The sequence below is a fragment of the Schistocerca serialis genome, chromosome 4, assembly GCF_023864345.2.
Source record: "Schistocerca serialis cubense isolate TAMUIC-IGC-003099 chromosome 4, iqSchSeri2.2, whole genome shotgun sequence".
Taxonomy (NCBI): domain Eukaryota; kingdom Metazoa; phylum Arthropoda; class Insecta; order Orthoptera; family Acrididae; genus Schistocerca; species Schistocerca serialis.
This window is the reverse complement of record NC_064641.1, coordinates 549,587,844-549,599,778: the sequence shown is the minus strand read 5'-3', so window position 1 is coordinate 549,599,778 and position 11,935 is coordinate 549,587,844. Positions and strand designations below refer to the sequence as shown.

The window sequence follows — 11,935 nt, the reverse complement described above, 5'->3', positions numbered from 1 at the left end:
AACGACGAATCTGGGTGCACGAATGGCAATACGTCATTTTTTCGGATGAATCCAGGTTCTGTTTACAGCATCTTGATGGTCGCATCCGTGTTTTGCGACATCGCGGTGAACGCACATTGGAAGCATGTATTTGTCATCGCCATACTGGCGTATCACTCAGCATAATGGTATGGGGTGCCATTAGTTACACATCTCAGTCACCTCTTGTTCGTATTGATGGCACTTTGAACAGTGGACGTTACATTTCAGATGTGTTACAACCCGTGGCTCTACCCTTCATTCAGTCCCTGCAAAACCCTACATTTCAGCAGGATAATGCGCGACCGCATGTTGCAGGTCCTGTATGGGCCTTTCTGGATACAGAAAATGTTCGACTGCTGCCTTGGCCAGCACACTCTCTAGATCTCTCACCAATTGAAAACGTCTGGTCAATGGTGGCCAAGCAACTGTCTCGTCACAATACGCCAGTCACTACTCTTGATGAACTGTGGTATCATGTTGAAGTTGCTTGGGTACCTGCACCTGTACACGCCATCCAAGCTCTGTTTGACTCCATGCCCAGGTGTGTCAAGGCCGTTATTACTCCCTGGGGTCTCGCATTCGGGAGGACGACGGTTCAATCCCGTCTCCGGCCATCCTGATTTAGGTTTTCCGTGATTTCCCTAAATCGTTTCAGGCAAATGCCGGGATAGTTCCTTTGAAAGGGCACGGCCGATTTCCTTCCCAATCCTTCACTAACCCGAGCTTGCGCTCCGTCTCTAATGACCTCGTTGTCGACGGGACGTTAAACACTAACCACCACCACCACTCCCTGGGGTGGTTGTTTTGGGTACTGATTTCTCAGGATCTATGCACCCAAATTGCGTGAAAATATAATCACATGTCAGTTGTATTATAATATATTTGTCCAATGAATACCTATTTATCATCTGCATTTCTTCTTGGTGTAGCAATTTTAATGGCCAGTAGTGTACCTTCAATTTGCAAGCGAATCCTGAAGACACAGATACAGATGGTATATACCTATCAGGGTCCTTAAGAAACCTAAAAAAAGACATGTGGTATCTTGTTGTTGTTGTTGTTGTTGTTGTAGCTGCAATTTATTGCGCTATGCTACGCTCCCATTTGTAAACACCATTGTACAAGCCAAAGTAAACAACTACTATTCGCTTTCGCTTTCACGATAGAGCTGAACTCAATAGTTTAACTTACTGACCGCATGGTGCGCTGCTTGCGGACTAGGCAACAAAATCGAGGCGAAGTATTGCGACGGTTATGTGAGACCCTGGTAAAACTGTGAAATTTACCAATTCAATATCACATGAGTACAGTATCAATGAATTGCAATTGGGATTGATAAACTCATACAAATACCTGGGTGCTATGGTGCTAAAGATTGTAGGGATATGAAGTGGAGAGATAACATAGGCCCAGTTGTGTGTAAATCAAGTGACAGACTTAGGTTTATCGGTAGAACACAAGGGAAACTCAATCAGTCTACAAAGGAGATTGCTTAAAAATTACGTACTACAACATCCAACATACCGCTGCTATAGGGATCCTGAGGGTAAGATTAAGTTAATTACAGAATGCACAGAGACCTTTAAACAGTCAGTCTTCTCGCGCTCCATTTCCTCTACCACACACTTCGCAGTGGCTTGCAGAGTATACACGTAAATGTAGACATAGGTACGCTATTTATATCCAAGCTGAACAAAGTTAAAACACTTGATATCAGCGAAAAGCGGGAAATTCGTTTCGCTGAATGACTATTGGTAGTCATGTTTCTTACAACAATATTGTTCATACTTTCAAACAAATGCAATAGACAGTTGTTTGTTGATTGTGATTGGAGGTAGGTATAACGACAATTTTCGTCCAGTGTTGAAAACATTTTTAATTACGAAGAATAAACTATAGCGTGGATATCAAGTGTTACAGAAGCTCTTGGGTAGACTGTACCAGTACTGAAGATTGCTATTAATAGAGAAATGACTTTAAACGTTGTTCCTTGGTGAAATGTCTCTAGCATTTTCCTGCCGCCAGATTAATGATTTTTCCTGAACATGTGATTTTGAAAACCAAAACAATTATCGTGAGAGAAGCTTCAGAGTCGTTTTCTTGGTATTGCTGCAGTAGTAGGAGTCTCATGTGGAAGGATGCATAGTAGGCTATCACGAATTATGTTCTTCGTATGATGATGTGTGTGATGCATTTGCATTAGTTGACTAGCCTAAAACGACCTAGGATGGACATTTGTGTTGATATTGTCTACTATAGGTGAGATATGGATGAACTGTGTCACTCTGGAGACAAAGCAATCAAAACAGGGGTTGCCGAAAGTGGACCAAAAAACACTATGTCGCAGGCAAAAGGTTTGGTAAAGGGTACGTAGCGGACTCCCGTACATTCCTAGTATTTCATATACGATATATGTCTGCAATACGCATTGAAATACTCGCCTGAGGCTTGTCCGTTGATCTAGGTATTTAGAATGTGTTTTGGAAGTCGTGGGTCTTCAGCAGAGTTGTCTGTAGAAGAAAAGGCGGAACAATGATTGACGCTTACTGCCATATGTTACAGGACTGTTTGCGTGGCAATTTTAAAAAGAAGCAACACAGATCAGTGATAAAATAGTGCCTTTTTAGGCAACGCAAAAGTGCACGAATTAGTATTAGAATAATTTCTGTAGGCCTAGTTGCATTTTCCAGATTAGGGTCGATGTGATTTTGTTTTTTATGCAAAATATGTAGTAAATGCTTTTGTTACCGACTTGGAAATAAATTCGAAGTAATTATCAGTATAAGAATCATGGCAAGCCAAATACGGTACGTAAGCTCAGTGGAAATAATGTCGAAAAAGTTACTTTTATTGTTTCGAAACAATTATATAATGTGTTTTTTTCCAAATTTCATTGTCATATATTACTAACATTTCATGGTAACACTAAGACAACTGTGTAGGAAGACTATATATAGGTGGTTTGGTGATTGTGGAACGCTGAAAGGTCTGCTTGTTGCTCAAATTCATCAATAGTTTCATGAGATTTGCTGTATAATCGCCTATTTGACAGTATGGTGGATAATGCCAACAACGTTATTAGAAAATGTAAGCACGTGTTCACTTATCGTGTCTAGATACGGTAATTATTAATACCGCTGCTTTTTACCATCGCTTGTTATCGACTTGTTTGAGGGAAGACCCTATGGGTGTCTTGTTTCACTGTCCTGTGTTTCTGTGCTAATTTTTCGATGATAGTTTTGTAGTTCTTGGATACGGACGCCTGGTCGAAAAGGTAATTTGCAGCGAGATCTGGAAATAGTTTTCAAAAGAACACTTGTTCTGTGTGCTTCTGTTTCTAGTTTCGATATGTGTAAAAACCTCCATGGTTTGAGATTTTTATTCGCTTTTTGTATTCCACAGTATCAAATTAAATTAGTTACACGAATTCTGTTTCTGCTTATTGTTTTGTTTGTGGAATGGTTCCCTGTTAAAAATGAAAAGAAAAAAATTCCCTATAATGTTAGCAGTGCAGCAGGACGGTAGCTGTAGAGTACTTCTATTGGCAGCACTGTTTCGGAGCAACATGGTTTAAGGTTATTGACGTTTGTGGGTTGGTGTTATAAATGCGTTCTTAACTCGGTTTGCAACTATTTGAAAGTAGTGATGATAACAAAGCTGTTGAATCTCTCCAAATCAAGAGAGATAATGCCATGGAGTTTCCAGGAATTGCACATTTCGACCCCAACGTAGCATCGGCGTCAGAAGAGATATTATGTGAGTGTAAACATCTTTGTCCTTGAAAGAGGCATACAGATTTGAAGTGTGAATGTGGGGTGGACACCGGGAAATAATGTGTTTCAGGCAGACAGAGAATTGTTACGGGCAAGTTGTAAGTCCTTTAGCGATTAATTGAATAGCAGGATGCCCGGTAGAAATGGAAGAGCTTTGAAACGGATATTAATTTGCATGTGAAGATGATATTTGTGTTCGTATTTGAAGAGTGTAGTAGTTCGTACCTCGGGTGTATAGAACGATGCAGTTCTGTTGCTAAACGTGTTTCTCGTAAAATGATTTCATATGTAGAAAATCCAAGGAACTGTTTTTAGTTATTGGTTTCTGCTGTCTCGTTTTACAGTGTATTCAGAGGGCAACGTCCAGTACCCAGTAGTCCAAGCAGAGGGCTACGACATTCCTGCACCACAGTATGTTCCAGCTGACGATCAATATAACGTCTACACAAATGCAGAATTCCATGAAACTCATTCTATCTTGGCCGATGGGGGTGACCGCTTTGGAGTGTCAGCTATTGCCTTTGATCACCAGGAAGAACTACTATGGATGGGAAATCAGGGAGTAAGTAATTGAAGTTAGATAATTCCTGGCAATTCATGACCTCCTTTTCATTAGTATGTGTAATGTAAGTTTGTGTAACAATGTTATTATATCTAGGAGTACATACACGCACTGTAGCCCACAAATTCTGTCAAAAAGAAAGAGGAAGATTTAGGGTTTCGGTATGATCGACAAAATCTGTGCAGAATCTCGACTAATTCCAAAGTTCTGTATTGATTTGTCAGCCCTTCATTCACCTTTAAAGAAAAACACTGTTTCTGTGATACTTGCATTCAGCTGCTGTTTGGTCAAATTTGATGAAAGTTTGGGGGTCAATTCTAGTGTCCGATATCACTCGTCAACTTTGACCAATGACGTAATGTGTGATGTTACTTTGTTTGTGCCATAGATTGCTGTCAATGAACGTTAAATGATTTCTCTGGATTTGATCGTTACACTCGTGTATTAAAAATTTGATGTAGATTGTTTTGTTTTCATCTCGTAATTTGTTTTTGGCATCTTTTGTTAATGAAAGTAGTCGTGATTTATAAGGTCTTGATTTCTCACGCTGTTCATTATGGATGAGTCAGTTGTTTTTACTGCAAAAATTCTGCTTCAGAAAATGAGTGACCGTAAATCAACTATAATTTTTGCAGTCATTGGGTGTCGTTGCAGGGAAAGAGAAAGATTTCAGTGTTGCAACGCCATTTAGATGAATACTGTTGGAGGAAAAGTATTCCTAAAGGTTATTGTTTATTTGTTGGATTTATGAAAGTAGTCAGCAAAATGTACGGGCCTCGGTTTGTTAGTTAGGTGTTGGTGGGTCTGATACTTTTTTTCTTGTTTTGCGTTGCGTTTTTGTATTTTACTATTTTGTACTACTTTCTTGGTTTCTCTGGAGGGAGGTTTTTCTGTCGTTTTAATGTTTTCTGGTTACAATAGTGGGCCGAGGGGTATTGCTGTGTCTTTGCCGGAGGGTTTATGTGATTGACTCTTGGTTTAATTTTTTTTATTATTTTAAAATTTTGATCTGATTGAGGGCAGGAAGAACTGATTCGAGCGGTACCTTATTCGTGCCTGGAGTTTGTGTTTCTTATTTCTTCAGAAGGATGTAGTCTGCAGTACTTACTGGGAGATGACGCAGCTTGCACAGGAAGAGCTGCATCAAACCAGTCTCAGGACTGAAGACCACAGCAGCACCAACATTATTTTTTTCTTTAGTTATTCTGGATTTTGCTTCTTTCGTTACAGTTTTACCTCCTAACATAATTATTTCTTGTTATGTCCTTACTTCGTTCTTGTCGGCCTTGATCTTTGACTCCTTTGGAAGTTCATATGTGGTAAGTTTCTTATAGGTAACCACTATTATGTTCCCCTTTTTGATGTTTTTCCTACACTTGTCTTATTTTTACTGTCACTCCTGGCTTATCGATTTTACTGAGTGTTATTTGGAGCTACTGCAGCTGGTGTGACTTTCGTGTAGTATAGTTATCAGTTACAGGGTTTGGTCTTTTTTTGCATTTTATCTCTTTGCGTGTGCAGTAATGTGTGTAAAGATTTTTTTTTATTTTTTATTTATTTATTTTTTTTTTTGAAAGTCTAGTCATATTCTGTAGTTGACTAACAAGATCATTTTTTTTCGCACGTTTCTGATATAAGATTTTTGCGCAACAAACAGTAATATTGGAATTGGTAACTTGAAATGACCTCCTACATAGGTTGCTTCTAGTTACCAATTCCAGCTATTCGACGCTTCATTATTTAGATCGTTTTTGTGTCCGTGTGGAAAATATAATAGAACAGGCTCTGCTAACGGTATACTAGGCCTTCCACATTGCTGGCAACAGGTTCTGCATAACACTGTTATGTTACTTAATGTATGCACTCGTAATTGCTCTTGTGTACTTATTTATTTCAGTCGTCTTCAACTCATTTAAATGAAATTCACGTGTAAATAATAGTCTAATTAAATGTATTATTTTATGGCATACTACATTCATTTGTTCATGAGTATAATCCGTTCCATTCATAGATTGTCCATTGCAGCATCTTTGCCTTACATATGACGTCATTGGCCAATGCCGACGTGTGGTATCGGACACTCAAATTTATCCCAAATTTGAATAATGTCCCAGAGGCAATGTTTTAAATTCTATTGTATGTTTTTGGTACAACCAGAGATGCAGTTTTTTTGAAAACCATCGTCTCAGGTTCTGGAAAACTACAAACATAATAAACTGCTGTATGTAGTAGGGTAGCCTGGTTTAATTTTCGGAGAGAAATTTGGGGTTATTAACAGACACATGTAAGGCTAAATGGAGATTTGGATTATTTAGGAGTGAGAGATGCTGTAGAAATGTGTCTGAGCGCAACATTCTTACAAGTTTTACTAATAACATCAGTTCCAAATTTTTAAGGAACATCATGAGTTGACAGTAAAGAAACCAGTCTTGACAGCAAGCTAGAAGATGTGTAACAAATGATCCACTCATAATTTACAGCTTTTATGATTTGATCAATAATGAAATGGAGTTCTTTGGTATGAAATGTGATCCAGAATGTATTTGCAGTCTCCATGAGACCATGTTTTTGCCAAGATCGTCAAAAACAGAAGTAGATCTGATGGAAGTTGAAATGAAATTAGATGTTTGAAGTTGTTAAGAGAAGGTGGATATTATTGGCTGTTGAAAGAACAATTGGAAGTTGTCAGAAAATCCTGCCAGTTTTTTAGCTGAGTAAGACAGTGAATTGATGCTTTACATGTTAAAACCATTGAAAATCTGAAGCATTTCGTAAGTAAAGTCAAAAATTAGTGCAAAGAACTGCTCAAAATTTATAAATATTAAAGTGTGTTTCTGAAATACAATATCTGTTTTAAAGGTTCTCTTACTATTTCATAATTGTCTAATAAATACCACAGTGTTATGAATATAATAGAGGGAAACATTCCACGTGGGAAAAATATATCTAAAAACAAAGATGATGTAACTTGCCAAATGAAAGTGTTGGCATGTTGACACACACACACACACACACACACACACACACACACACACACACACACACACACACACAATTCAAGCTTTCGCAACCAACGGTTGCTTCGTCAGGAAAGAGCTCCTTCCCTCTTTCCTGACGAAGCAACCGTTGGTTAGGAAAGTTTGAATTTTGTGTGTATGTTTGTGTTTGTTTGTGTGTCTATCAACATGCCAACGCTTTCATTTGGTAAGTTACATCATCTTTGTCTTTAGATATATACCACAGTGTGGAATGTCAGATCCCTTAATCAGGCAGGTAGGTTACAAAATTTAAATAGGGAAATGGATAAGTTAAAGTTAGGTTATAAATACAAAATCAAATAGGGGTAATGCAGGATTAGGTTTAATAATGAATAAGAAAATAGGAGTGCGGGTTAGCTATTACAAACAGCATAGTGAACGCATTATTGTGGCCAAGAAAGACACAAAGCCCATGCCTACTACAGTAGTACAAGTTTATATGCCAACTAGCTCTGCAGATGATGAAGAAATAGATGAAATGTATGACGAGATAAAAGAAATTATTCAGGTAGTGAAGGGAGACGAAAATTTAATAGTCATGGGTGACTGGAATTCGTCAGTAGGAAAAGGGAGAGAAGGAAACATAGTAGGTGAATATGGGTTGGGGGGAAGAAATGAAAGAGGAAGCCGCGTTGTAGAATTTTGCACAGAGCACAACATAATCATAACTAACACTTGGTTCAAGAATCATAAAAGAAGTTTGTATACCTGGAAGGAGCCTGGAGATACTAAAAGGTATCAGATACATTATATAATGGTAAGACAGAGATTTAGGAACCAGATTTTAAATTGTAAGACATTTCCAGGGGCAGATGTGGACTCGGACCACAATCTATTGGTTATGAACTGTAGATTAAAACTGAAGAAACTGCAAAAACGTGGGAATTTAAGGAGATGGGACTTGGATAAACTGACTAAACGAGAGGTTGTACAGGGTTTCAGGGAGAGCATAAGGCAACAATTGACAGGAATGGGGGAAAGAAATACAGTAGAAGAATAATGGTTAGCTCTGAGAGATGAAGTAGTGAAGGCAGCAGACGATCAAGTAGGTAAAAAGGCGAGGGCTAATAGAAATCCTTGGGTAACAGAAGAAATATTGAATTTAATTGATGAAAGGAGAAAATATAAAAATGCAGTAAATGAAGCAGGCAAAAAGGAATACAAACGTCTCAAAAATGAGATCGACAGGAAGTGCAAAATGGCTAAGCAGGGATGGCTAGAGGACAAATGTAAGGATGTAGAGGCTTGTCTCACTAGGGGTAAGATAGATACTGCCTACAGGAAAATTAGAGACCTTTGGAGATAAGAGAACCTCTTGTATGAATATCAAGAGCTCAGATGGCAACCCAGTTCTAAGCAAAGAAGGGAGGGCAGCAAGGTGGAAGGAGTATATAGAGGGTTTATACAAGGGCGATGTGCTTCAGGACAATATTATGGAAATGGAAGAGGATGTAGATGAAGACGAAATGGGAGATAAGATACTGCGTGAAGAGTTTGACAGAGCACTGAAAGACCTGAGTCAAAACAAGGCCCCGGGAGTAGACAACATTCCATTAGAACTACTGACGGCCTTGGGAGAGCCAGTCCTGACAAAACTCTACCATCTAGTGAGCAAGATGTATGAGACAGGCGAAATACCCTCAGACTTCAAGAAGAATATAATAATTCCAATCCCAAAGAAAGCAGGTGTTGACAGATGTGAAAATTACCAAACTATCAGCTTAATAAGTCACAGCTGCAAAATACTAACGCAAATTCTTTACAGACGAATGAAAAAACTGGTAGAAGCGGACTTCGGGGAAGATCAGTTTGGATTCCGTAGAAATGTTGGAACACGTGAGGCAACGACTTATCTTAGAAGAAAGATTAAGAAAAGGCAAACCTACGTTTCTAGCATTTGTAGACTTAGAGAAAGCTTTTGACAGTGTTAACTGGAATACTCTCTTTCAAATTCTGAAGGTGGCAGATAGAAAATACAGGGAGCGAAAGGCTATTTACAATTTGTACAGAAATCAGATGGCAGTTATAAGATTCGAGGGGCATGAAAGGGAACCAGTGGTTGGGAAAGGAGTGAGACAGGGTCGTAGCCTCTCCCCGATGTTATTCAATCTGTATATTGAGCAAGCAGTAAAGGAAACAAAAGAAACATTCGGAGTAGGTATTAAAATTCATGGAGAAGAAGTAAAAACTTTGAGGTTCGCCGATGACATTGTAATTCTGTCAGAGACAGCAAAGGACTTGGAAGAGCAGTTGAACGGAATGGACAGTGTCTTGAAAGGAGGATATAAGATGAACATCAACAAAAGCAAAACGAGGATAATGGAATGTAGTCAAATTAAATCGGGTGATGCTGAGGCAATTAGATTAGGAAACGAGACACTTAAAGTAGTAAAGGTGTTTTGTTATTTGGGGAGCAAAATAACTGATGATGGTCGAAGTAGAGAGGATATAAAATGTAGGCTGGCAATGGCAAGGAAACCGTTTCTGAAGAAGAGAAATTTGTTAACTTCGAGTATAGATTTAAGTGTCAGGAAGTCGTTTCTGAAAGTATTTGTATGGAGTGTAGCCATGTATGGAAGTGAAACATGGACGATAACTAGTTTGGACAAGAAGCGAATAGAAGCTTTTGAAATGTGGTGCTACAGAAGAATGCTGAAGATTAGATGGGTAGATCACATAACTAATGAGGAAGTATTGAATAGGATTGGGGAGAAAAGAAGTTTGTGGCACAACTTGACCAGAAGAAGGGATCGGTTGGTAGGACATGTTCTGAGGCATCAAGAGATCACCAATTTAGTATTGGATGGCAGCGTGGAGGGTAAAAATCGACGAGGGAGACCAAGAGATGAATACACTAAGCAGATTCAGAAGGATGTAGGCTGCAGTAAGTACTGGGAGATGAAGAAGCTTGCACAGGATAGAGTAGCATGGAGAGCTGCATCAAACCAGTCTCGGGACTGAAGACAACAACAACAACCACAGTGTAGTGTTTTCGCAGTATAAATTTTGTCTTTGCAACCCTAATTGGTACTCACAACAATCCACTGAGAACAGGAAACAGCTGCCTAAAAATTACAGTATAAACATCAGATTTACCCAGTTCGTGGGATCATTTCTAGATGCTTCTTCGTTTTTAATTTGGGATCTCATGTTACTGTGACATTTTTTCTTGGATATGCTATGTATTTCGGAAAGTTCCGTTTGCTTATAAGAAAGGTGTGATGAAAACTGAATATGCCATATATTCTAAGGTTTCAATGTTTTTTTTCTGTATTGTCACCAATTTCTTAGAGACTTTTATCAAGCAGTGGAGTAATAGTTACTCAGCTTACCGTAAGAAAATAATACTTCAACAGTTCTCAATTTCATGTTGTGGCTGTTGATGTGATTGTTTATTTGAAAGAGACTAGTGTACACTGTCAGTGAGTGTACATAATTTTCTGCATGTGTAGAGATCTTTAACATATGGTATGCATGTTATTAACTCCATACATAACGTGTGTAGCTTCTCCAGCATCAGAACTGTATGACTTGTGTTGTTATGAAATGTAGCAGACAGGGAACTCCATAGAAATTACAGTACAGTACCAAACAGGATTTGACTTTCAGCATTAGGGAAGCATCAGACTCCACCTGTCTGTTTTGACCCATGGCATCATCAATACGGTGGCCTACTTTCAGTGTAGAGAAAATGGCGTCACTAAGTACTCGTGCCAACAAAGCAAACAAACAAAAATCTGACTTCAAATGAAACTAAGGCAACAACTGTGGGAAATAACCTTATTTACTCGAATTTAAGCCACACCTGAAAAAAGAGGCTCGAAAGCAAGGGAAAAAAAATTTCCCGAATTTAAGCCGCACCTGAAATTTGAGACTCGAAATTCAAGGGCAAAGTTTTAGACCGCACCTCTAAAATTGAAACAAAGTTGGTCCATTGTAACATGAGACACAATTTAAGTCGAATGGATGAAGATACAGCTACAGTAGTTTGGTTCGAGTCGTAAGCTCAATATTTAAGCTTTATCAAGTAGCCATTGGTATGTGTCAGGCACTCAGTCCGTATTTGTAAGGGTACCCTTCTTTTTCAAATGTTTTGTCTGGTTTGAATCGATCGCTTATTTTGCTTTAATCAGATCAGTGCCGTTCTTTGTTATAGGTGTTTACGTCACTCTAAGCTGAAAATGCATTATTGTACTGTGTCATGCATTGTTTGTCGCATTCTGATAATGAGTGATTACGACCTGTTGCCGCTCGAGGCAGGGCTTGCTTTTGTGCGAACTACTGCCACTTACAATAAAAAGGAGAGGAATTGTCACATAAGCAAAAGAATGACAAGAGACTGTTATTTGTTATTACTTACACTGCTGCTTTCTTTGATAATGGTCAACAAGAACTAAATAATAGACTGCATATGATAGATGTTCTGAACGAGAGTTTAGCGAAAATTTTTCTCCGTTTGAAAATCCTTGCAGACGCCTGTTTAGTACATAACATTCTGCATAGAAATTAGTCACCTTAGATTTAAAAATCTAGTCAGTTGC

General features: G+C 38.6%; 1 protein-coding gene across 4 annotated transcripts in view; it reads left to right on the top strand.

The window, feature by feature from the left end:
* The first annotated feature begins 3,170 nt into the window (after nt 1-3,170).
* The window catches only part of LOC126475276 (PAN2-PAN3 deadenylation complex catalytic subunit PAN2), a 320,263-nt gene continuing 311,498 nt past the window's right edge, over nt 3,171-11,935 (top strand). For 2 of the 4 annotated variants that reach the window (XM_050103026.1, XM_050103025.1), the window contains exons 1-2: nt 3,579-3,777; nt 4,139-4,356. In XM_050103026.1, the coding sequence (XP_049958983.1) occupies nt 3,714-3,777; nt 4,139-4,356 (282 nt within the window). In that variant the 5' untranslated portion in view covers nt 3,579-3,713. Of the gene's footprint in view, nt 3,296-3,578; nt 3,778-3,807; nt 3,893-4,138; nt 4,357-11,935 lie in introns of those variants that run through there. The other 2 variants (XM_050103030.1, XM_050103027.1) reach the window with 2 other exon arrangements.